At 48.0% G+C, this 25,289-nt stretch overlaps 2 protein-coding genes and 4 long non-coding RNA genes across 6 annotated transcripts; 1 reads left to right on the forward strand and 5 right to left on the reverse strand.

Annotated features, from left to right (window-relative positions):
- Window positions 1-171: 171 nt before the first annotated feature.
- Window positions 172-533, reverse strand: LOC146428023 (uncharacterized). The gene is made up of 2 exons (XR_014856199.1): window positions 462-533; window positions 172-295 (listed from the first exon to the last, which is right to left on the reverse strand). It is a non-coding gene; the product is annotated as an uncharacterized LOC146428023 (long non-coding RNA).
- Window positions 534-766: 233 nt separating this feature from the next.
- On the reverse strand, window positions 767-1,069 carry LOC146428024 (uncharacterized). Its single transcript, XR_014856201.1, has 2 exons — window positions 994-1,069; window positions 767-942 (listed from the first exon to the last, which is right to left on the reverse strand). It is a non-coding gene; the product is annotated as an uncharacterized LOC146428024 (long non-coding RNA).
- A 1,048-nt stretch (window positions 1,070-2,117) lies between these two features.
- On the reverse strand, window positions 2,118-3,160 carry LOC146428025 (uncharacterized). Its single transcript, XR_014856200.1, has 2 exons — window positions 3,063-3,160; window positions 2,118-2,494 (listed from the first exon to the last, which is right to left on the reverse strand). It is a non-coding gene; the product is annotated as an uncharacterized LOC146428025 (long non-coding RNA).
- LOC146428026 (uncharacterized) lies at window positions 2,494-3,995 on the forward strand. Its single transcript, XR_014856198.1, has 2 exons — window positions 2,494-3,088; window positions 3,182-3,995. It is a non-coding gene; the product is annotated as an uncharacterized LOC146428026 (long non-coding RNA).
- Window positions 3,996-13,494: 9,499 nt separating this feature from the next.
- Window positions 13,495-17,424, reverse strand: LOC146428027 (homeobox protein Nkx-3.1-like). The gene is made up of 3 exons (XM_085080581.1): window positions 17,157-17,424; window positions 15,767-16,163; window positions 13,495-13,895 (listed from the first exon to the last, which is right to left on the reverse strand). The coding sequence occupies exons 1-3, from the start codon at window positions 17,413-17,415 to the stop codon at window positions 13,853-13,855; spliced, it is 699 nt and encodes a 232-aa protein (XP_084936707.1). The 5' UTR covers window positions 17,416-17,424; the 3' UTR covers window positions 13,495-13,852.
- Window positions 17,425-22,025: 4,601 nt separating this feature from the next.
- NKX2-6 (NK2 homeobox 6) lies at window positions 22,026-24,945 on the reverse strand. The gene is made up of 2 exons (XM_085080478.1): window positions 24,840-24,945; window positions 22,026-23,041 (listed from the first exon to the last, which is right to left on the reverse strand). The coding sequence occupies exons 1-2, from the start codon at window positions 24,943-24,945 to the stop codon at window positions 22,026-22,028; spliced, it is 1,122 nt and encodes a 373-aa protein (XP_084936604.1).
- Between the last annotated feature and the right edge of the window lie 344 nt (window positions 24,946-25,289).

Raw genomic sequence — 25,289 nt, forward strand, 5'->3', positions numbered from 1 at the left:
AGATTGAGGAGCTCCATGGGATTGGGGAGTTCTGGGGCTGCTGGTGGATGGAGGGGGAAGCTCCATGTGCATCTGTGCCTTCTGGGTGGTTCCTCCCAGGTGGATTGGCGCTGCCTCTCTGTGTTGGAATTCCTGTGGAGAACCCTTTTTAACCTCAGAGCTCCCCTCTCCCTGCTGGAATTCCTGTGGAGAACCCTTTATCACGTCAAAGTTCCCCTCATAACCTTTTTATTCTGCTGGAATTCCAGTGGAGAACCCTTTTTAACCTCAAAGTTCCCCTCTCTCTGCTGGAGTTCTGGTAGAGAACCATTTATCACCTAGAACTTCCCCTCTGCCTGCTGAAATTCCTGTGGAGAGCTCTTTTTCACCTAGAAATTCCCCTCTCAGTGCTGGAATTCCGGTAGAGAACCCTTTATCATCTAGAAAATTCCCCTCAACATGATGGAATTCCTGTGGAGAACCCTTTATCACCTCAAAGTTCCCCTCATAACCTTTTTATTCTGCTGGAATTCCTGTGGAGAACACTTTTTCACTTAGAAATTCCCCTCTCAGTGCTGGAATTCCTGTGGAGAACACTCTTTAACCTCAAAGTTCCCCTCATAACCTTTTTGTTCTGCTGGAATTCCTGTGGAAAATCCTTTTTCAACCAGAAATTCCCCTCTCCATGCTGGAATTCCTGTGGAGAACCATTTTTAACTTCAAAGTTCCCCTCTCAGTGCTGGAATTCCTGTGGAAAACCCTTTTTCACCCAGAATTTCCCTTCTCCCTGCTGGAATTCCGGTGGAAAACCCTTTTTCATCCCAAATTTCTGCTCTCCATGCTGAAATTCAGCTGGAGAACCCTTTTTCACCTTGAATTTCCACTTTCCATTCTGGAATTCCTGTGGAAAACCCTTTTTCATCCCTAATTTCTGCTCCCCCTGCTGGAATTCCTGTGGAAAACCTTTTTTTACCCAGAAATGTCCCTCAACGTGCCAGAATTCCAGTGGAGAACCCTTTTTCACCTTGAATTTCCCCTCTCCTTGCTGGAATTCTGCTGGAAAACCCTTTTTCATCCCAAATTTCCCCGGAATTCTGGTGGAAAACCCTTTTTCATCCCAAATTTCCCTGGAATTCTGGTGGAAAACCCTTTTTCATCCCAAATTTCCCTGGAATTCTGGTGGAAAACCCTTTTTCACCCTGAATTTCCCCCCAAAAAATAATAATGCCAATCTGGTGGATTCCCCATCTCCCCTCCCAGGGATTCTCAGCTCACTGAGTGCTTCCCTTCTTTCAAAAAAAAAAAAAGAGAATTTATACAGACTTTTATATTAATATATATATATAGATATATTTAATAACTTTATTTTGCAGCAGTGAAAAATGCAAACTGCAATTTTTTTTCTGGGAATTAAGATGGAAGGTGCAGTTTACTCCTTATGGAAGGTTTAGGTTTATCCAACCTAAACCCTTTTTTTTTTGTTTGTTTGTTTTTATTTTTTATTTTTTATTTTTACAGCAAAGAAACAAAATATCCTGGCACAGAACTGAATTTTTATGTAAATATAAAATAGCTGGATAATGTTTATCCTTTATTTTTCTATGTAGGCATTTCGTGTGGGTTTTTAAATGCTTTTTCTGGGTGCAAAGCTGCTTCCAAAGGGCTCAATTCTTCCCTCCTGGCTCAGGAAAACCCAAAAAATCTTTGATTTTTTTTATAGCCAGATTGGCTTGAATTCCCTAGAATTGATTCTCCTCAAAGGTACTTGGAAACCCCAAGGAATGGGGAAAATCCCCAAATTCCTGCTGACTTGCAGGGGGAAAAATGAATCCTATTTTGTAAACTCTTGAAAATGCAGATTTTTAACTGATATTGTTTCGCAAACTTGCTGAAGGTACATTTTCTGTGGGATTTGAGAGCTGCTCAGCCTTCATCCTCCCAGGGTTTATTCCCATTTTTTCCTCATTATTCCCATTCCTGGGATTGGATGGAATTGGGGTGCCTGGAGTTTCTGTTTACATTTTGGTCAGGTCCTGGCAGCTCCAAATCAGCAAAAAATCCTCTGGAAAAATCCCACTGTGGATCCAAAGGAAACTCCCAGCCTGGAAGTTGCTGCTCATCCCTGCAGAGGAGGGAGAAAAAATCATCCTGGAGTGGGGAAAATCATCCTGGAGTGGGGAAAATCATCCTGGAGTGGGAAAAAAATCATCCTGGAGTGGGAAAAATTATCCTGGAATGGGAAAAATCCATCCTGGAGTGGGAAAAAAATCATCCTGGAGTGGGAAAAAAATCATCCTGGAGTGGGAAAAAAATCATCCTGGAGTGGGAAAAAAATCATCCTGGAGTGGGAAAAAAATCATCCTGGAGTGGGGAAAATCATCCTGGAGAAGCTCCTCATTGGCTGGGTTTGGTTTTCCTGCTGGGGATGCTGAGTGGGAAGGTTGGAATTCCCCTGGAATGGCTATTCCAACCCAAAATCCACTCCCTGGGGAGATCCAGAGGGATTTTTGGGAGCCTGGATGTGAAAATTCCCATCCCAGGGTCCAATTTCCTCCCGGGAATCTCTGTTCCACCCCAAAATCCATCCTTTAGCCACTCCTTGGAGACTCAGCAGGGATTTTTGGGAGCCTGGATGAGAAAATTCAAGTTTCAGAGTCCAATTTCCTGCTGGGAATTGCTCCTCCAACCCAAAATCCACTCCTTGGAGGAGATCCAGAGGGATTTTTGGATGTGAAAATTCCCATCTCAGGGTCCAATTTCCTCCTGGGAATCTGTTCCAAACCAAAATCCATCCTTTTGCTGCTCCCAGGGAAGCTCAGGAGGGATTTTTGGGAGCCTGGATGTGAAAATTCAAGTCCCAGGGTCCAATTTCCTCCTGGGAATGACAATTCCAACCCAAAATCCATCCTTTAGCCACTCCTGGGGAAATCCTTTTTCACCTAGAAATTCCCTAGAGCGATTTTTGGGAGCCTGGATGAGAAAATTCAAGTTTCAGAGTCCAATTTCCTCCTGGGAATGACAATTCCGATCCAAAATCCATCCTTTAGCCACTCCTTGGAGGCTCAGGAGGGATTTTTGGGAGCCTGGATGGGGAAATTCAAGTTCCAGGGTCCAATTTCCTCCCAGGAATTGCTCCTCCAACCCAAAATCCACTCCTTGGAGGCTCAGGAGGGATTTTTGGATGTGAAAATTCCCATCCCAGGGTCCAATTTCCTCCTGGGAATGACAATTCCAATCCAAAATCCATCCTTTTGCTGCTCCCAGGGAAGCTCAGGAGGGATTTTTGGGAGCCTGGATGAGAAAATTCCCATCCCAGGGTCCAATTTCCTCCTGGGAATTGCTCCTCCAACCCAAAATCCACTCCTTGGAGGCTCAGGAGGGATTTTTGGGATGAGCAAATTCAAGTTCCATCCCCTCCAGGATGTGATTTGGGAATTCTGGGGCTGCAATTTGGCTCTGGAGCTTTCCCACCACCCAGATGGATTTATTTTTTAAAGCAGATTTCACCCTTGAATTCTGTTTTTTTTTGGAGGAGGAAAATCCCAAATCCCCTCCCAGGGGTTTCCTGAGTGCCTTGTGGGAACAATCCCTCTGTTTTGGTGGGAAATGAGCTTTTTGATGCCTTTTTTTGTGTCTTAAACCGAATTAATCACTGAGCCAAAGGCTCCCTGTGCCTTAAAGTGGGGAAAAACCAACCAGCTGGGTTGGGTGGGATTGGAGTTTGGGGTTTTTCCTGGTGATTTGGGAATCCCACAGCTGGAACTGCTCGGAATATTCCCGTGGAGATGGAATTTTGGGGTTGCTGTGATCCCAAAGAGACCAATTAATGTCGTTAGCATTAGCAGCGTTTTCATAAAAATAATAAAAAAAAGAAATTTATTTTTAAAAAAGGAAAAAAAAAATGGAAAAAAGTGGGTTTTTTTCCCCTGTTGACCAATGCAGGATTCAGGTGGGAAATGCTGCTACAGTTGTGTCACTGGAGCTGGAGGAAATAAAAATATCCTGATTTTATTTTTCTTTTTTTGGTCCTTTTTGGGCTGCTGGTTGTGTTTTTGCTGGGGAAGGAGGGAGGTGCTGCTCCTCCCCGAGGGAATTGTGCTTTTTGGGGTTGTCTGAGCCTCTCAGAGCAGCCCTGAGGGATTTGCCTCATCCCAGGGGAGGAGGGAAACATTTTTGGGAGGGAAAATCCTACTGGGAGGAGGAAAATCCTACTAGGAGGAGGAAAATCCTACTGGGAGGGGGAAAAAACTCTTACTGGAAGGAGGAAGATAATTCTGGGAGGAGAAAATCCATCTTAGGAGGAGGAAAGTCTTTCTAGGAGGAGGAAAACCCTCTTAGGAGGAGAAAAATCTTTCTGGGAAGAGGAAAATTCTGACTGGGAGGAGGAAATTGCTTCTGGGAGGAGGAAAATGCTCTTGGGATGGGGGAAAAAAATCTTTCTGGGAGGAGGAAAATAATTCTGGGAGGAGGAAAATCTTCCTGGGAGGAGGAAAATTCTACTGGGAGGAGGAAAATCCTCTTGGGAGGGGGAAGAAGTCTTTCTGGGAGGAGGAAAATCTGACTGGGTGGGGGAAAAAATCTTTCTGGGAGGACGAAAATAATTCTGGGAGGAGAAAAATTCCTTCTGGGAGGAGGAAAATCCTACTGGGAGGGGAAAAATCTTACTGGGAGGAGGAAAATAATTCTGGGAGGGGAAAAAATCTTCCTGGGAGGAGGAAAAGTCTACTGGGAGGAGAAAATTCCTACTGGGAGGAGGAAGATCCCCTTGGGAGAAGGAAAACCTTCCTAGGAGGAAGAAAACTCTTCTGGGTGGAGGAAAATCCTCTTGGGAAGAGGAAAAATCTGTCTGGGAGGAGAAGAAACCTCCTGGGAGGGGGAAAATCATCCTGGGAGGAGGGAAATTCTTCTTGGGAAGAGGAAAATTCCTACTAGGAGGAGGAAACTCTGCTGGGAGAGGGAAAAAATCTTTCTGGGAGGAGGAAAATCCTTTTGGGAGGAGGAAGAAAACCTTCCCAGGAGGGAGGAAAATCTTTTTGGAAGGAAGAAAATTCCTACTGGGAGGAGGAAAAAATCCTCCTGGGAAGAAGAAATTCCTCCCTGGAAAATCCTCCTGGGAGGAGGAAAACCTTGCTGGGAGAGGGAAAAATCTTTCTGGGAGGAGAAAATTCCTACTGGGAGGAGGAAAATTCCTACTGGGAGGAGAAAATTCCTACTGGGAGGAGGAAAATTCCTACGGGGAGGAGAAAATTCCTACTGGGAGGAGGAAAACCTTTCAAGGGAAGAGGGAATTCATCCTAGGAGAGGGAAAAATCTGGGAGGAAGAAAACCCTTTTGGGAGGAGAAAATTCTTTCTGGGGGGTGAAAAAATCTACTGGAAAGAGGAAAATTCCTACTGGGAGGAGGAAAAATCTTCCTGGGAAGAAGAAATTCCTCCCTGGAAAGAAATTCCTACTGGGAGGAGGAAAACCTTGCTGGGAGAGGGAAAAATCTTTCTGGGAGGAGAAAATTCCTACTGGGAGGAGAAAATTCCTACTGGGAGGAGGAAAATTCCTACTGGGAGGAGAAAATTCCTACTGGGAGGAGGAAAACCTTTCAAGGGAAGAGGGAATTCATCCTAGGAGAGGGAAAAATCTGGGAGGAAGAAAACCCTTTTGGGAGGAGAAAATTCTTTCTGGGGGGTGAAAAAATCTACGGGAAAGAGGAAAATTCCTACTGGGAGGAGGAAAAAATCCTCCTGGGAAGAAGAAATTCCTCCCTGGAAAATCCTCCTGGGAGAAGGAAAACCTTGCTGGGAGAGGGAAAAATCTTTCTGGGAGGAGAAAATTCCTACTGGGAGGAGAAAATTCCTACTGGGAGGAGGAAAATTCCTACTGGGAGGAGGAAAATCTTCCTGGGAAGAAGGAATTCCCGCTGGAGTTTTCCAGCCCAGCAGCTCCACCTCGGGATCCTCTAGGAGCCGCTGGAGAGTTTGGGATCAGAGCTGTGCTGGCAGCGAATTCCCAAATCCACCGAATTTTGGGATCAGAGCTCTGCTGGCAGCGAATTCCCAAATCTGCGGAATTTTGGGATCAGAGCTCTGCTGGCAGCGAATTCCCAAATCTGTGGAATTTTGGGATCAGAGCTCTGCTGGCAGCGAATTCCCAAATCCACGGAATTTTGGGATCAGAGCTGTGCTGGCAGCGAATTCCCAAACCCGCGGATGAGGATTGTTTTGGGGGCATTTTAGGGGCATTTTCAAGACATTTTCGGGGACATGTTCGGGGACATTTTAGGGACATTTTAAGGACATTTTTGGGACATTTTAGGGGCATTTTCGGGAATATTTTTGGGACATTTTGGAGACACTTTAGGGGCATTTTAGGGGCATTTTTGGGACATTTTGTGGGACATTTTCGGGGACAATTTCGAGGATATTTTAGGGGGATTTTCAAGATATTTTCGGGACATTTTGGGGACATTTTCGGGGACATTTTCGGGGCATTTTCAAGACATTTTCGGGACATTTTGGGGGAAATTTTCAGGACAATTTCGGGACATTTTCGGGGACACTTTCGAGGACATTTTAGGGGCATTTAAGGTGACAAATTCCCGACATTTTCGGGACAATTTCGGGACAATTTCAGGACATTTTCGGGACATTTTTGAGGACATTTTTGGGATATTTTCGGTACATTTTCGGGACATTTTTGGGACATCTTCGGGGCATTTTGAGGACAAATTCAGGACAATTTCCGGACAATTTCGGGACATTTTTTTGGGACAATTTTCCCTATCCCAAGCTGCTCCACCCTCTTCCCCTCGCTCCATCCAGGATCTCCCTGTTTGCTCTCCGCAGCCACAACAATCCCATTTTCTCTCCCAACACCTCCTCTCCTTTCAGAGCTAATGAAGCCAAAAACAAACATTTCCCTTTCTCCTTCTCCCCCTTTTCCTGTTGATTTTGGAGCTCCCGAGGAGAGAAAGTCCTTCCGGCCACTCCTTCCCCTCCCTCCGCCTTCTGCTGCCCGCAAAGGGAGGGAAAATATTTGATTTATTTTGGTTTATTTGGGTTTATTTTGGTTTATTTGGATTTTTTTTCCGGGGGATTGAATTCTTTTGAAAGTGTTTTCCGCCCGGTGTGAAGAGCTCTGGAGCGAAGCCAAGCCCTGGGTGGATTTTTGGACTGAAATATTGTGGATTTTGGGGTAAATATTGTTATTTAATCCTGGAATTCTGCAGGTCAGACCCACCTGAGGGTTATCCCCACTTTTAGTCACTTCCTGCTGGATTTCCGACTTGGCAACGTCAATAATTCCAGTTTTGGGTAGAGAAAAATCTCAATAATCCCATTTTTGGGTAGAGAGAAACCCAATAATCCTAATTTTTGGGTAGAGAAAAATCTCAATAATCTCAATTTTTGGGTGGAGGAAAACTCAAAAATCCTAATTTTTGAGTATAAAAAACCCTCAGTAATACCAATTTTTGGGTAGATAGAAACTTCAATAATCTCAATTTTTGGGTAGAGAAAAATCTCAATAATACCAATTTTAAGGTAGAGAAAAACCTCAAGAATCCAAATTTTTGGGTATAAAAAACCTCAATAATCCCAATTTTTGGATAGAGAGAAACCTCAATAATCGCATTTTTGGGTAGAGAAAAAGTAAAAAATCCTAATTTCTGGGTATTAAAAAAACCTCAATAATCCCCATTTTTGGGTAGATAAAAATCTCAATAATCCAAAATTTTGTGTATAAAAAACCTCAATAATCCCATTTTTGTGTAGAGAAAAACCTTAGTAATACCAATTTTTGGGTAGAGAAAAATCTCAATAATCTCAATTTTTGGGTAGAGAAAAACTCAAAAATCCTAATTTTTGGATATAAAAAAACCTCAATAATACCAATTTTTGGGTAGAGAAAAACCTCAATAATGCCATTTTTGGGTAGACAAAAACTTCAATAATCCCACTTTTGGGTAGAGAAAAACCTCAATAATGCCATTTTTGGGTAGACAAAAACTTCAATAATCCCACTTTTGGTAGAGAAAAAATTTAATAATCCCATTTTGAGGTAGAAAGAGAAAACCCACGATTTCCTCTTGGATTTTTTTTCCCAGCTCTGAGGTTTTCCCAGCAAAAATCCATTTTTTCTCTGCTGCAGGAAGCGAAATCCTCCAAAAAAAAAAACCTCCTCAGAGCTGCAAATCCCCAACTCCATCCATCCATCGCCTTTTTTATTTATTCACATTTTATTATTATTTTATTTGTTTTAAATTGAGCTTTCCAGCAGCTGGCAGGAGCAAGGTGTGGATTGATATTCCCGGCGAAATCAATGGATAAATAAATAGAGATAAATAGAGAAATAATTCCTCCTTTCAGCAGCTGAAATCGAGGTGAGGAGGGTGAGGCGAGAGGGAAAAAATTCCGGAGAAAATCTGGGAGGGAGGAGAGGAAATAATGGATTTTTTCCTAAATAATTTGGTGGGAATGGGGAAAAGCGGGGTGGGGAAATGATGTGAAAAATTGAGATTTTTGGAGTTCTGGGTGATTTTTTATAAGGAGTTTCAGGGTGAGGGAACTCCTGTGAAAAATTCCCAGGATTTTGGCTTTTTTTTTTGTTTGTGTGTTGGTTTTGGTTTTTTTTGTTTTGTGTGTTGGTTTTGGTTTTTTTTTGTTTTGTGTTGGTTTTGGTTTTTTTGGTTGGTGTGTTGGTTTTGGTTTTTTTTGTTTTGGGTTGTTTTGGTTTTTTTGTTTTTGTGTGTTTTGGCCAAAATTCCTCATTTTCTCAATAATTCCTGTGAAAAATTCCAGGATTTTGGCCCAAAAGTTCTTGTTTGTTTTGTGTTGTTTTGGTTTCTCATTTTCTCAATAATTCGTGTGAAAACTTCCCAGGATTTTGGCCCAAAAATCCTCCTTTTCCCAGTAAATTCATGTGAAAACTTCCCAGGATTTTGGACCTAAAATTCTCTTTTTCTCAGTAAATTCCTGTGAAAAATTCCCAGGATTTTGGCCCAAAAATCCTCCTTTTCTCAATAATTCCTGTGAAAAAATCCCAGAATTTTGGCCCAAAAATCCTCCTTTTCCCAGTGAATTCATGTGAAAAATTCCCAGGATTTTGGCCCCAAAATTCCTCATTTTCTCACTAAATTCCTGTGAAAAATTCCCAGGATTTTGGCCCAAAATTCCTCGTTTTCTCAATAATTCCTGTGAAAAATTCCCAGGATTTTGGCCCAAAAAATCCTCATTTTCTCAGGAAATTCCTGTGAAAAATTCCCAGGATTTTGGCCCTAAAATTCTAATTTTCTTAATAATTCCTGTGAAAAATTCCCAGGATTTTGGCCCCAAAATTCTCCTTTTCTCAGTAAATTCGTGTGAAAAATTCCCAAGATTTTGGCCCTTTTTTTTGTTTGGTGTGTTGGTTTTGGTTTTTTTTTTTTGTGTTAGATTTTGCCCCTAAAATCCTCTTTTCCCCAGTAATTCCTGTGAAAATCCCCAATATTTCCACTCTCCCTGTGCTTTGGGATTTGCTGTAGCTTTGGGTTAATTCCTGGAATTTTTTCTCCTGGATTTTGGGTTGAACTTGACCAACTCCCCCTGGAATTGGGATGGGAAAATCCCAAAATCCTCCTGGATTTGGTGCTCCTTTCCCCCAAAATATCCTATTTTTGGGAATTCTCTGGGAATTCTCAGAGACCCTCTGGTGGTTTGTTTTTTTTTTTAATTGAATTTTGGGAATTCTCGAGGATCAGCCAATGACAACTTGCAGGTGATCTCCATTCCCAGTTTTTTATGGAATTTGGGGTTTTTCCCAGGATTTTTGCCAAATTCTGGATTATCTCCATTCCCAGTTTTTTATGGAATTTGGGGTTTTTCCCAGGATTTTTGCCCAATGTTGCTGCCGCCTGTGGCACCGCGCAGATTTCCGCCTGAAAACCCCAAATTTTGGGGAAAAACTCCCGGAAAAAAACTGGGAAAAAAACTCCCTGCTTCCCACCGCTCATCCCAGCGATGCTCCAGCTTGGAATCCGGTGGAGGATTCCCATTCCAGATGTTCTCCCTGCCGCGGGACAACATCTGGCGGCATTCCCGGGGCACATCTGGAGTTTCTGGAAGGTTTTCCCGAGGATTTATGGATCCAGGCGGTGCCGGCAGCCAGCCCTGCTGAATTCCCGGGTTCTGTTTGCTCAGGGATTTATTTCCCTAATCCCTCTGGTCCCCCGCGGCTCTCCGGGATGGAAGGTGGAAAAGTACCGCGGGAGGATTTTCCAGCGATTTCGGATCCGGGATTTTGTCACCTGCGGCTCTGCGGGACAGGGAGCCTGCCCGGGACAGTGTGCCTTTTCCCAGAACTGTGTCCCTGTCCCGGGACAGTGTCACTTTCCCAAGACAAGATCCTTTTCCCAGGACAGTGTCCCTTTCCCTGAACTGTGTCCCTTTACCAGGAGAGATCCCTTTCCCAGGATCTCTTTCCCAGGACAGAATCCCTTTCCCAGAACTACGTCCTTTTCCCAGAATTCTTTTCCCAGGATTGTGTCCTTTTCCCAAGACATGATCCCTTTCCCTGGGCTGTGTCCCTTTCCCAGGATCTCTTTCCCAGGACAAAATTCTTTTCCCAGAACTGTGTCCCTTTCCCAGATCAGAATAATTTTCCCACGATCTCTTTCCCAGGTCCGTGTCCCTTTCCCAGGATCTCTTCCCCAGGACAAAATCCCTTTCCCAGAACTGTGTCCCTTTCCCAGGACAAAATCCCTTTCCCAGGATCTCTTTCGCAGGATTTATCCCTTTTCCAGGATCTCTTTCCCAGGTCTGTATCCCTTTCCCAGGATTTATCCCTTTCCCAGAACAGTGTCCCTTTCCCTGGACCGAATTCCTTTCCCAGGATCTCTTTCCCAGGACAAGATCTCTTTCCCAGAACTGTGTCCCTTTCCCAGGTCTGTATCCCTTTCCCAGAACAAAATCCCTTTCCGAGGACAGGATCCCTTTCCCAGACAAAAATCCCTTTCCCAGGATCCTTTTCCCAGAACAGTGCTCCTTTCCCTGGGCTGTGTCCCTTTCCCAGGATCTCTTTCCCAGGACTCTGTCCCTTTCCCAGGACACAATTCCTTTCCCAAAACTGCATTCCTTCACCAGGTCTGTATCCCTTTCCCAGGACAGAATCCCTTTCCCAGAATCCCTTTCCCAGGACAGAATCCCTGTCCCAGAACTGTGTCCTTTTCCCAGGATTCTTTTCCCAGAACTGTGTCCCTTTCCCAAGACATGATCCCTTTCCCAGGATCCCTTTCCCAGGACAAAATTCTTTTCCCAGAACTGTATTCCTTCACCAGATCTGCATCCCTTTCCCAGGACTGTGTCCCTTTCCCAGGATCCCTTTCCCAGCACTGTGTCCTTTTCCCAGAACAAGATCCCTTTCCCTGGATCCTTTTCTGAGGACAAGATCCCTTTCCCAGCACTGTGTCCTTTTCCCAGGACTTACCCCTTTCCCAGGATTCCTTTCCCAGGTCTGTATCCCTTTCCCAGAACAAAGTCCATTTCCAAGGACAGGATTCCTTTCCCAGGATCTCTTTCCCAGGAAAAAAAAAAATCCCTTTCCCGGGTCTGTGTCCCTTTCCCAAGACAGTGTCCCTTTCCCAGGACAAAATCCCTTTCCCAGGATCTCTTTCCCACGATCCCTTTCCCAGGACTTATCCCTTTCCCAGAACAAAATCCCTTTCCAAGGACAGGATCCCTTTCCCAGGATCCCTTTCCCAGGAAAAAAATCCCTTTCCCAGAACTGTGTCCCTTTTCCTTGATTCTCATTCATTTTCCTTGATTTTCACCCCTTTTCCCTCGATTTTCACCCAGTTGGTCACTCGGGATCACTCCCAGCAGGAAGAGGGATGACAAAAACCCCAAATCCGGGATAAAACCCCCAAATTCGGGACAAAACCCCCAAATCTGGGATAAAACCCCCAAATCCGGGACAAAACCCCACGGAATCAGCTCGTTCTTGGCAAAGCTCCTGCAGCCTTTATTCCAGAGGATCACAGACAGGAATTCCAGAGGATTAAATCAACCAAAAAATAGGGAGAGAAACACAACTCTGCCCAGTCGGGGGAGCTGGAGGGATTTGGAGCACAGGGAGGAGATTTGGGGTTGGAAAAGCCCAGCAGGGAAAAAATAAAAATCAGCAATATTTTCCCAAAGAAGCATCCGAGAAATTCAGTTTAGATCGAATTTTTAGTTTAGTTCTCATTTTGAATTTAGGTTTAATTTCCAGTTTAGATCTAATCTCTAGGGTAGATCTCCTTTTCAGTTCAGAGCTCATTTTTAATTTAGATCTAAGTTTTAGTTCAGATTCAATTTCAGTTCAGTTCTCATTTTCAATCCAGATTTAATTTTTAATTTAGATTTAATTTCTAGGTTAGATCTCATTTTAAATTCAAATTTCATTTCCAGATTATATCTATTTTTTTCACTTCAGGTCTAACTTCCAAGTTAGATCTAATTTCCAGGTTAGATCACATTTTAAATTTACATTTAATTTCCAGTTCAGATTTAATTCCCAGTTTAATTTCCAGTTTAGCTCTCATTTTCCAACTCAGATTGAATTTTTAGTTCAGATTTAATTTCCACGTTAGATCTCATTTTAAATTTACATTTAACTTCCAGTTCAGATTTAATTCCCAGTTTAGATTTAATTCCCAGTTCAATTTCCAGCTTAGCTCTCATTTTCCAACTCAGATTGAATTTTTAGTTCAGATTTAATTTCCAGGTCAGATCTCACTTTAAATTCGGATTTAATTCCCATTTTCCCAGCCTTTCCCAGTGCCACATCCCTCCCTGTGCAAAGCAGGACGAGCTGAACTCTTTCCCATCGTTTTCAGTGCAAATTTCCCATTTCTGCCCCAATTCCAGCTGGGAATTCCGTGGGATTTGGGCAGCAGCTCCTGCAGGGAGTTCACTCCCAGCTGGGAATCGACTTGGAGGTGAATAAAGAGGATTTTGTTGTCCCAAAGTGGATAAGGAGTTGGGTTGGAAACATTTTGCAGCAGCGGATGGGGATGGGAGTATCCTGGAATTCGGGATGGGGAATGAAAGAATAAAAATAATAATAAAAGGAATAAAAGGAGGGAAATGTCAGCTGCAGATAGCAAAAGTTACTTTGAGACAATTCTGAAATTTGGCCTTCAAGTGGAGAGGAGTTCTGATAAAAAGAGAAAAAATTAATAATTGCTGCAAAGGCTCTCGGTTGGAGTGTTCTCCTCTCCCTGCCCTCCCTTCCCCTGGAATTTTGCCTCTGGAATTTTGGATTTTGCTCTCTCTCTGCCTGGGAGTTGTCAGGATTTGGGGAGGTGAAAGAGATCCCAAAAAATCCTGTGGAAAAGGGGGAAATCCGGGTGGTTTATTACCATTATTTAATTTTTTGGATTGAATTCCCTCCCTGCTAATTCCCTCCATTTTTATTTTTAATTTGAAGAGCAGAGCCAGAGGGGATAATTCTGGAATCTCCCAGGGAAGGAATTCCCGTGGATTTTAATTCCAGGAGATCCAATCTGCTCCGGCAGAGTTTCTCCAGCTGAAAAAAATGCATTTCCTCCCTTGGAAATCTCCTTTATTCCCACATCTTCCCCTGGAATTGGCGACACCTCGAGCTTTAAGTGTGATTAGCTAAAAAAGAAAATAAATATTGCTCTTCTGCAAGTGCAAATGGGAGTTTTTTTCCCCTAAAAAATGACATTTTTGGGATTATCCTGATATCCCAACAATGGGAATTGGGAATTCTGGGATGATTTCGGCCGGGAAAGCCCTTCGAGGTGGATAAAACCCCCAAATTCCACCTGCAGAGCCAAACCCTGCGAGCTGTTGGTTTTTTTTGAAAGGTGGAAATGCAACACCCGGATATGCAAAGCTCGTCTGTCATTGCCCATTGTCCCCAGGCTGGGCTGGCTCCTGCTGCTCCCTGCGGGGAAAAAAAAACTGGATTTGGGCATTTCCAGGGATGGGAGAACTCGGGGGATTCCCGAGAATTGGGAGAAAACACGGAATTGAGGGTTATTGATATTTTTAGGGATTTTTTTCTGGGTTATTTGGGTGTTTGTGCTGCAGGTGTCTCCCCCCTGATGGGCTCTAGGAAGAGCATAAAATACCCCAAATTCGGGGGGGAAAAAGCAGTTTTTACCAGGAGGGGCTCCAAAAACTCAGCAGTGCCAGTTCCCCTCGGCTCTGAGTCCAATCCAACCCGGATTTGGACATTCCAGGGATCTTCTGGGAATTCCCAAAGCGATCAAACACACTGAATGAAGTGCTATTGAATTTTTGGGATTTTTCTGTGGTTATTTCAGTGTTAGTGAGGAGAGAGCTTTGAGCTGCCACTGCTGGCAATCCCTGCCCACCTGAATTTAAGGGGGAAAAAGATATTTTTCACCTAAAAAAGCAGTTTTTACCAGGAAGGGCTGCAGCCAGACAAGAGTGCTCTGAGCTCCAAACCTCATCCAGCCTGGATTTGGACATTCCAGGGATGAAAGTGGGAATTCCCAAAGCACTGCTATTAACATTTTGTCCCTTTTTTGGGTTATTTCAGTGTTAGCGATGAGAGAACTTCGAGCTGCCACTGCTACAATCTCCTCCCCACTTGAATTTAAGGCAAGAAAGACATTTTCCACCTCCAAAAAAGCAGTTTTTACCAGGAGGGACTCCAGCGTTTGACATATCAGAGGCAGAGCAGGTAGGGCGAGGTTCCCTGAGCTCCAAACCTCATCCAGCCTGGATTTGAACATTCCAAGGATGAAAATGGAAATCCCCAGAGCACTGCTATTAACATTTTGGGACTTGTTTTGGTGATTTTAGTGATAGCAACGAGAGAATTTTGTTTTGTTTGGGTTTGTTTTGGGGGTGGGGGGGTGGTTGTGGTTTGGTTGGTGTTTTTTTGGGTTTTTTGTTTTTTGTGTGGGGTTTTTGTTTGTTTGGGTTTTGTTTTGGGGGTGTTCACTGCCACTATTAAAGCCCCTCCCCACCTGAATTTAAGGCAAAAAAGAAGTTTTCCACCTACAAAAAAGCAGTTTCTACCAGGAAGGGCTCCAGACAGCGAGGAGTGCCAAATGCCCTGAGCTCCAAACCCCAATCCAGCCTGGATTTGGACATTCCAGGGATGAAAGTGAGAATTCCCAAAGCACTGCTATTAACATTTTGGGCTTTCATTTGCTTATTTTAGTGTCAGCAACGAGAGAATTTTACACTGCCACTACTACAAACCCTTCCCCACCTGAATTTAAGGCAAAAAAAGACATTTTCCACCTCCAAAAAAGCAGTTTCTACCAGGAGGGACTCCAGCCTTTGACATAGCAGAGGCAGGGCAGGTAAGGTGGGATGCCTTCACCTCCAAACCCTGTCCCACCTGGATTTGGACTTTCCAGGGATGGGAGAGCCACAGATCCTCTGGGAATTCCCAAAGTGATCAAACACACTGACTTAAGTGCTATTAAATTTTTGGGCTTTTTCTGTGGTTATTTCAGTGATAGCAATGAGAGAATTTTACACTGCCACTACTACAAACCCTTCCCCACCAGAATTTAAGGCAAAAAAGAAGTTTTCCACCTCCAAAAAAGCAGTTTCTACCAGGAGGGGCTCCAGCCAGTCAGGAGTGCCAGATGCCCTGAGCTCCAAACCCCAATCCAGCCTGGATTTGGACATTCCAGGGATGAAAGTGAGAATTTCCCAGAGCACTGCTATTAGCATTTCGGGCTCTTTTTACACTGCCACTACTACAAACCCCTCCCCACCTGAATTCACGGCAAAAATGACATTTTCCACCTAAAAACCCCCAGTTTCTACCAGGAGGGGCTCCAGCCGCTGGCACAGCAGACGCAGGGCAGGTAAGGCCAGGCTGCCCGCAGCGCCAGCAGCGCCATTCCCGGGAATTCCGCCGCTTCCCTGCCTCTCCCGCTCGAGTCCAAGCGGCTCATCCCGGCGCCGAGCTGTTTCCTCTTGGTCTTGTACCTCCTGTTCTGGAACCAGATCTTCACCTGGGTCTCGGTGAGCTGCAGGTGCCGCGCCAGGTGAGCTCTTTCGGGCGCCGACAGGTATTTCTGGTGGCTGAATTTGCGCTCCAGTTCGATCACCTGGCTGTGCGAAAAGGCGGCTCGGGAGCGTTTGCCCTGCCGGGGAGGGCGAGGGGTGGTGGGGTGGATGGGGTGGGAGCAGTCGGGCAGGAAAGGCTCCGCCGGGGTGTCTGGGGAGGGAAAAATTGAGGGTAAATCGCCGTTTGGAAAAAATCCCGCTGGGAAAAATCCTCATTTGGAAAAAAATCCCACTGGAAAAAAAATTCCCTATTTGGTAAAAAATCCCGCTTGGAAAAAAAAATCGCCATTTGGGAAAGAAATCCCGCTTGGAAATGGCTAAAGTCACTTGATTTTCATTCTAGCAGAGAGGAAAAAATTAGTATTTTCTTGGGAATGTTTTAATGTAATGGTGTGAAAGTCGAGTGAGGGAGTTTTGCCTTCCTAAATCTCAGCTTTGGATTTGTATCCTCCTGAATTCCATAGGAACGGAGAGTCGAGGAAGGGAGAGGGATAGGGATAGGGATAGGGACAGGGACAGGGATAGGGACAGGGGACAGGATAGGGACAGGGAGAGGGATAGGGATCATTCCTGATCCATTCCCTGATCCAAAATCAGACATTCCTGATCCATGTGCAGACATTCCTGATCCATTCCCTGATCCGAAAGCAGATATTCCTGATCCATTCCTGATCCATTCCCTGACTCAAGCACAGACTTTCCCGATCAATTCCCAATCAATTCCTTATCCATTCCCTGACCCACGCTCAGACATTCCTGATCCCGTCTGTGATCCAAGCATAGACATTCCTGATCCATTCCTGATCCATTCCCAATCAATTCCTGATCCATTTCCTGATCCAAAACCAGACATTCCCGATCCATTCCTGATCCATTCTCTGATCAATTCCCAATCAATTCCAGATCCATATCCTGATCCAAGCACAGACATTCCTGACCCATCCCTGATCCATTCCAAATCAATTCCTGATCCATTCCCTGATCCAAGCACAGGCATTCCTGATCCATTCCTGATCCATTCCCTGATCAATTCCCAATCAATTCCTGATCCATTCTGTGATCCGTTCCCTGATCCATTCCCGACCCATTCCCCACCCACCCCAGCCATCCCCTCTCCCCTCCCCGCCCAGCGCTCCCCCATTACCTGTGTCCCCCTCCCGCGCTGTCCCCTCCGCTCGTGTCACCGCCGCGCCACGGTGACCCGGCTGGGGCTGTCCCTGTCCCCGTGCCGGGCTGTCGCCTGTCCCCTCCCGGCTCTGCTCCTCTCTCCCGGTGTCCCCGGTGTCGCCGGTGTCGCCGGCCGGCTCTGCCCCATCTCTCAGGATGTCCTGGATGAGGAAGGACGCGCGGGGCCGGGAGCAGCCGGCGCGGGGCTGCGGGGCGTTCCGGGGGGCTGCGCTCATGCTGGGGGGCTCTGCGCTCATGCTGGGGGGCTCTGCGCTCATGCTGGGGGGCTCTGCGCTCATGTTGGGGGGCTCTGCGCTCATGCTGGGGGGCTCTGCGCTCATGTTGGGGGGCTCTGGGGGGCTCTGCAGAGCTCTGCCCTTCCCGGAGCTCCTCCTGGCTGCTGCCCAGCCCGCCCGGCCCCGCGGGGATGGTTATATTTATTTATGGCGACGGCAGCCAAACCTCCCGGGGCTGATTGGAGAGCAGCGGCAGTGAACGCCCTGCGGCGGGTCGGGCTGCTGCCTGCTGCCTCCTGCTCGGGACGCCTCTCCTTTTGGGGGGTCACAGCCACCTTCCTGTGGGTTTGTGGGGTCACAGTGCCTTTGCTGTGGGTTTGTGGGGTCACAGTCACCTTCCCGTGGGTTTGTGGGGTCACAGCCACTTTTCCCGTGGGTTTGTGGGGTTACAGTTCCGTTCCCCCTGGGTTTGTGGGGTCATAGCCACTCTACCCATCGATTTGTGGGGTCACAGCCACGTTCCCCATTGATTTGTGGGGTCACAGTCCCGTTCCCTGTGGTTTTGTGGGGTCATAGCCGCTCTACACATCGATTTGTGGGGTCACAGTCGCTCTACCCGTGGGTTTGTGGGGTCACAGCCACCCTTCCCCATTGATCTGTGGGGTCACAGCCACCCTTCCCCATAGATGTGTGGGGTCACAGCCACCCCTCAGCTCCTCCCGTGCTCACAAATCCACCCCCCGAGCTCTCACGATGAAGACAAATACACAAATTTTGGGGTCCAAATGCGCCCAGAGTGGGGTTTTTGGGGAGCAGCATCCTTGCAGGATGTTCTGCATCATCACCCCAACCTCAGCTCTGCTGCCTCCCCGTCGTGGGAATGATTTCTGTGGGGAAAAAGCTGATTTTCAGGGGGAAAAGCGAAGAAATAAAAGGGTTGGGTGGTGGATTTCAATTTATTTTAAGGGTTTTCCTCAAACTCCTCCTCTTTGATGCCCTTTGAGAGTGTTGGGAAAAGGGGGAATGTCAAAGATGTTTTTGTCAGCTTGGCAAAGCTGCTCCAGGGGTGATCGGGGATGATATAAAGACAGGGAGAGAAACTCCAGAGGGAAATCCTTGCAGGGAAAAGGCTGGAAGTTTGAACCCAAACCTCAGATTAATTCCTCAATTCATTTAAGAACTCTGAACACCTTTAACAGCAAAGCCAAGGCACCCAAAAGCAGCAAAATTTTCCCAATTCCAAGAAAAAACCAGGAGTGGAGATGATTTAACAGATCCTTTCCCTGAGGATCTCCGTGATTTGTGGGTTTTATTCCAGAGTTTGTGTTTGGAAAACAACTCCAAACAGCCTCGGAACCCCCAGAAATGGGGAACACTAATTAAAAAATCGCATTTAATGTCCCATCAAAAGGCAAAACCACCTTTGGGGAGATCCCAGGGGAACAGATTTGGCTCTGGCGATGAGGATGAGCAGAATCCTCGGGAATTTATATTGAAATATATCTCTAAATAAATATATCAATGTATCAGTGACCTCCTGGTGACTCCAAACTCCTTTCCCTGCTGGAATATCAGCGCCAATCCCCTCTTTAATTCCCAAAAGAATTGGGAATTCCCAATCCCAGCCCCTTTCCTTCAGCCGCAAATCCCAGGCTTTCTTTTTTTATTCTTTTTTTCCTTTCCCCTTGAAAAAGGGAAACAAAAGCTTTCCCTCGAATCCCCGGAGGAGTTTGTTGATTTTTCTCGGCGGGTGTTTGGTTACAGCCAAACACGGAGCGGGTTGGGCAAACTCGCCCCAAACTCGCCTTTTTCCGGATTTTTTTCCTTTTTTAACCCTCTGCCTCTGGAATTATCCCAAAACCTCAGGAGTTCCAATGGCTCAGCCTTGTTCTGGTCGGGAAAAGGGTATTTGGGAAGAGTTATGAGGGAATTTGGGAATATCCTGAGTAGGAATGAACCCACATGGATCATCGAGTCCAAATCCTGCCCAGGACAATCCCGACAATCCCAACAATCCCCAAAATCCCACCTATCCCAGAGGGTTTTGTCCCGAGCTCCTGCAGCTCTCACAATTCCCATTTCCAGCCTTTTTTTCCTTCTTTAACTCTCTCCCTTGGGAATTATCCACTTTCACTCAAGGAATGCTTGGAAAACCTCAGGAGCTTCAGAGAAAAGGGAATTTGGGAAGAGTTATGAGGGAATTTGGGAATATCCTGGGTTGGAATGAACCCACATGGATCATCGAGTCCAAATCCCAGCTCTGCCCAGGACAGTCCCAACAATCCCACTCTGTCCCTGAGGATTTTGTCCAGAGATCCTGCAGTTCCCAAAATTCCCATTTCCAGCCTTTTTTTCCTTCTTTAACCCTCTGCCTCGGGAATCATCCCAAAGCTTGGAAAACTTCAGGAGTTTCAGTGGCTCAGCCTTGTTCTAGCCGGGAAAAGGGAATTTGGGAAGAGTTATGAGGGAATTTGGGAATATCCTGAGTTGGATCCACATGGATCATCGAGTCCAAATCCTGCCCAGGACAATCCCGACAATCCCAACAATCCCCAAAATCCCACCTATCCCTGAGGGTTTTGTCCCGAGCTCCTGCAGCTCTCACAATTCCCATTTCCAGGTTTTTCCCCTGAGCCGAGAGGGAAACAATCTCCCTCCTTCATTTCTGCATTCATTTGGGGGAATTTCCAGGGATTTGCCTCGTTTTGGAGCTGAACTCTTCGCGGCGCTCGGAATTCCAGGCTCTGAATTCCGCTCCCTGCGATCCCAGCAGCAACTCCCAGCGCCGCGACAGGGACCCTGCTGAGTCCCCAGGGTGGGGACAAAGCCCTGAGACCCAGGGGACATGCTGAGTGAGAACGGAGGGATGGAGGGATGGAGGGATGGATGGATGGATGGATGGATGGATGGATGGATGGAGGGATGGATGATGGATGGAGGATGGAGGGATGGATGGAGGGATGGAGGATGGATGGATGATGGATGGATGGAGGGATGGAGGATGGATGGATGGATGGATGGATGGAGGATGGATGATGGATGATGGATGGATGGATGGATGGAGGATGGATGGATGGATGGAGGGATGATGGATGGAGGAGGGATGGATGGATGATGGATGATGGATGGATGGATTTATGGATGGATTTATGGATGGATGGATGGAGGATGGATGGATGGAGGGATAGATGGAGGAAGGGATGGATGGAGGGATGGATGGATGGATGATGGATGGAGGATGGATGGATGGATGGATGGATGGATGATGGATGGATGGATGGATGGATGGATGGAGGGATGGATGGATGGATGATGGATTATGGATGGATGGATGATGGATGGATGGATGGAGGATGGATGGATGGATGATGGATTATGGATGGATGGATGGAGGGATGATGGATGGAGGATGGATGGATGGATGGATGGATTGATGGATGGATGGATGGATGGATAGATGGATGGATGGATGATGGATGGAGGATGGATGGATGGATTTATGGATGGATGATGGATGGATGGATGGATGGATGGATGGAGGATGGGTGGATGGATTTATGGATGGATGGATGGATGGATGGATGGAGGGATGGATGGATGGATGGAGGGATGGATGGATGGATTTATGGATGGATGATGGATGGATGGCTGGATGGATGGATTTATGGATGGATGATGGATGGATGGATGGAGCAGAAGGGGAGGGAGCAGCGATCCCAAAGCCTCCAGAGCCGCAGGATGAGCAGCGACCTCTGTGCCCGGCAGGGATTTCTGCTCTGATCCAGATGTCACTGATGTCCCATTTTGGGAAGTGAGGGAACGCTGGGGCGACATGGCTGAGTGGGGTGGGAGATAAAAGCTTAATTGCTTCCCTCAAGGTTTTTTTTTCCCAAAGGCTGCAGGATAAGGAACTGTCGGAAATGGATGGGAAGAGGGGGGAGCGACCCGGAGTTAAATCTCGGAGAGGTTAAACCTTGGGAATTCCCAGATTTGAGCCGTGAGGTGATTTTGGCCTGGATTATTAAGATTTGATTTGATTTTTATGTTTCTTTGGCTCAGTTCAGATACTGTGGGGGAAATTGCAGATGGGAAAATTCAAAATACAAAGTGAGAAATAACAGAGTGAAAACACAACTTCATCCATTTCCTTTTTATTTGCAAATAATAATAATAATAGCAATAATAATATTAATCATAAAGGCAGAAATTAATATCTGTGCTGGGAGATAGTAAGAAATACAAATCAGAAATACATTTAAAAAATGATCAGAACTCAAAGCATTAAATGCTGTCCATCCAAAAGCCCAGGGAGGTCACAGACCCTGTTTTCCAGTTATCCTCAGGAAGAAAACCAGAATTCCCAACGTCCCGGTGGCATCAGGAGGAGCAAACCCCTCGGGGGTGGGAAGCACCAGACTCCAAATTATTGTGTTTAATAATAAATAATTGATAGTTGTTGGGTGCTGCGGTGTTTCCAAGGGAGATGTGACCGCAGGATGGATGTGCTGGAATTGTCCCACAGTCCGGGCTGGCAGAAAGGACTCACCTCCTGTCCCCATCAGGGACAAATCTCCCGTGCTCTGGGAGCTTTCCCGGCGCCTCCTCCCCTCTCACCTCCAGCTCCCCGCGCTGATCCCCGCGGGCACAGCCGGGCAGCGACCCTGCCCACCCCCGCAAGTGGCACTTGGGGACATCCCGGGGTGTCCCCCGCCGAACCCCGCCCCGAAAGAGCCGCAGGAACAAGCCATGCCATAAGGATCGAGCCTGGAGCTCCCCAGGCAGGGTTTGCCATCCCTCACCAGCACCGGCACTGCCACCCTGCGCGGCGACAGCGACAGCGACAGCGACAGCGCGGGCACGGCCAGCTGCAAGCTCCGGTCCTGCCGCTGCCTCTTGCTCTTGTACCTCCTGTTCTGGAACCAGATCTTCACCTGCGTGGGGCTGAGCTGCAGCAGCTCCGCCAGGTGTTCTCGCTCCGGGCCCGACAGGTATTTCTGCCGCTGGAATCGCCGCTCCAGCTCCAGCACCTGAGCCTGCGAGAACAGGACGCGAGCTTTGCGCCGCTGCCGCTGCGCCGGGGGGTGGCGGGGCTGATCCGGGGGATGGCGGGGCTGATCCCTCCGCTGATCCCTCTGCTGATCCCTCTGCTGCTCCTTCTGCTGCTCCAGGGGATGGCGGGGCTGATCCCGCTGCTGATCCCGCTGCCGCTGCTCCGGGGGATGGCGGGGCTGATCCGGGGGATGGCGGGGATGATCCGGGGGATGGCAGGGATGCTCCGGGGGATGGCAGGGATGCTCCGGGGGATGGCGGGACTGATCCCGCTGCTGATCCCGCTGCTGATCCCGCTGCCGCTGCGCCGGGGGATGGCGGGGCTGCTCCGGGGGATGGCGGGGCTGATCCCGATGCTGCTCCTTCTGCTGCTCCGCGGGTTGGCGGGGCTGATCCCGCTGCTGCTCCGGGGGATGGCGGGGCTGCTCCCGCTGCTGCTCCCTCTGCTGATCCCTCTGCTGCTGATCCCTCTGCTGAACCCTCTGCCGCTCCCGCTGCTGCTCCTTCTGCTGATCCCACTGCTGATCCCTCTGCTGCTCCCGCTGCTGCTCCTCGGCCTCAAAGAGAAATGATTTTCCTGCAGGGAGGAGAAAAATAAAATTTTTTTCCAGATCAGGAGGTGTTTCCAGACGAGAGGACAAATTGGGAATGGTAGCCCTCGGGAATAAAAGGGAGAAGGGCTTGCGGTTGATAAAGTCAAGGCTGCGAGGTGATAAATTTAATGGGAATTTTCCTGTGATATTAAATCTAATATGAATTTTTCCTGTGATATTTATTGAGAATTCAAGCAAATTCTATTTTTTTCTTTTTCTTTTAAAAAAATATATTCGTTATTATTTTTTTGGCTGTTATATATATATGTTTCGGCTGAATTCTGGACAAAACCCCCTTTCTTTCCCCCCTCATACTGACCCCTCTGATGTTTTGGGGTTGCCCCAAAGGGAGCGCACAGCAGGTTGGAGAATTCCAAACCCCAAATCGCCTTCCCACCCTCCCGCTCCGCAGGGATGGAGTAACAGCTCGAGCACGATCCACCTCCTGCTCCAGGAAAAGTGAATCCCACATTTCTCCGAATTCCGGCTAATCAAAAACCCCAAAAGGGCTGGGAATGGAGGAAAAAAATGTTAAATCTGCGAGGAGCTGCAAAGGAGTCGATAGTTTGGGAGATTTGGAGTTTGCTGGGATTTTGGGGTGGCAGAAGAGCCGCCGGGATCAGGTTGGGATGCTCTCGGATATCCCGGCAGGCAGGGCAGGGAATTATTCGGGAATTCGGGAATTCGAGAATTCGGGAATCGAGGGGTTGCAGGGGGGAATGGAGAGCTCTGGGTGCAGGAGGGAACGGAACAGAATCCTCCCCTGTCCCTCTCTCTCTCCTCATCCCAGTGCTCCCAGTGCTCCCAGTGCTCCCAGCGCCCCCAGTGCTCCCAGTGCTCCCAGTGCTCCCAGTGCTCCCAGCGCTCTGCTCTTACTGGTTTCCCCGTTTCCCCGCTCTGCGTTAGGGGAAACACGAGCGAAGGAAACTTTTTTGGGATTTTAGCTGCGGGGAGAAGCGGGGAAGGCTCCGATCCCCCCTCGGGGAGCTCTCCGGAGCATCCCCGCGCCTCCCCCGGGCCAGCCGTGCCTCGGTGTCCCCAGCGGGGACAGTTTAGGGGACTCGCCGCGGGGTTGTGACATGGGAAACGGTGGCGATGGGTGACTTTGGGATATCCCATGTCCACCCCAAGCTGTACCCACAGCCCTGACCGGCCCGTTTCCCCGAGCTGCGGGGATGCTCGGCGGAGAGGGGAAATACTGGGATGGCCGAAAAATATCCCAAATGACTATAGAAATACCAAATCTCAGGGGGAAAAATGGGGAAAAAGGAGGAAAAAGGAGGAGGAAAGGAGGAAAAAAGGGGGAAAATGGAGGAAAAGGAGGAAAAATGGGGAAAAAGGCGGAAATAGGGGGGGAAAGGAGGAAAAAGGGGGGAAAAGAGGAAAAGGGGGAAAGGAGGAAAAAGGGGGAAAAGAAGGAGGAAAAAGGAGGGAAAAGGAGGAAAAAGGAGGAAAAAGGGGGAAAAGAAGGAGGAAAAAGGAGGGAAAAGGAGGAAAAAGGAGGAAAAAGGGGGAAAGGAGGAAACTGTCCTTGCCCTGCCGCGGGGACCACCGGGTGCGAGGATGCAGCGCTGCCCTGGGATTTCTCCTCCAGGGAACCGAAGCTGCTCGGCGAGCTCTCCCCGCTCCCCTCCGCAGGCTCTCCCCGCTCCCCTCCGCGGGCTCTCCCCGCTCCCCTCCGCAGGCTCTCCCCGCTCCCCTCCGCGGGCTCTCCCCGCTCCCCTCCGCAGGCTCTCCCCTCTCCCCTCGGCCTCCCCTCCGCACGGCCCCGCGGACCCTTACGCGGCTCGTCCTCCCCGCGGGCGCTGCGGGCTGCTCGGGGCTCCCCGGGAACCTCCGGCCGCTGCAGCTTGAGGATGTCCTTCACCGAGAAGGGCGTGGGCAGCATCGTCCGCCGCCACCGAGCCTCCCAGGGCCACCGAGGACCCCCGGGGACAGCAGGACAAGCAGGGACAGTCCCCGGGAGGGCTCTCCCTGCCTCCCCATGCGCTGCCCCTGGGCTGGGAGGAAGGAGCGGCGCCTTCCCTGCGTGTTTCCAAAACAAGGGGGCTCGGGGAGGGAAGGAGGGGGCGCGGGGCTTTGGGAAAGCCGCAATAAAACAAATCTTTGAGTCGGTTGGAGCTCCATTAAGGTCACATTAGCCAGCGGCTCGGCCAGATAAGCGCTGATAAGGAGTGCGGACCACCAAGCTCCTGCGGGAGGGGAGGGGACGCCGGAGAGCCAGCGCGACGT

This window comes from Lichenostomus cassidix, chromosome 22 (genome assembly GCF_008360975.1).
Source record: "Lichenostomus cassidix isolate B80296 chromosome 22, HeHo_3.0, whole genome shotgun sequence".
NCBI lineage: Eukaryota > Metazoa > Chordata > Aves > Passeriformes > Meliphagidae > Lichenostomus > Lichenostomus cassidix.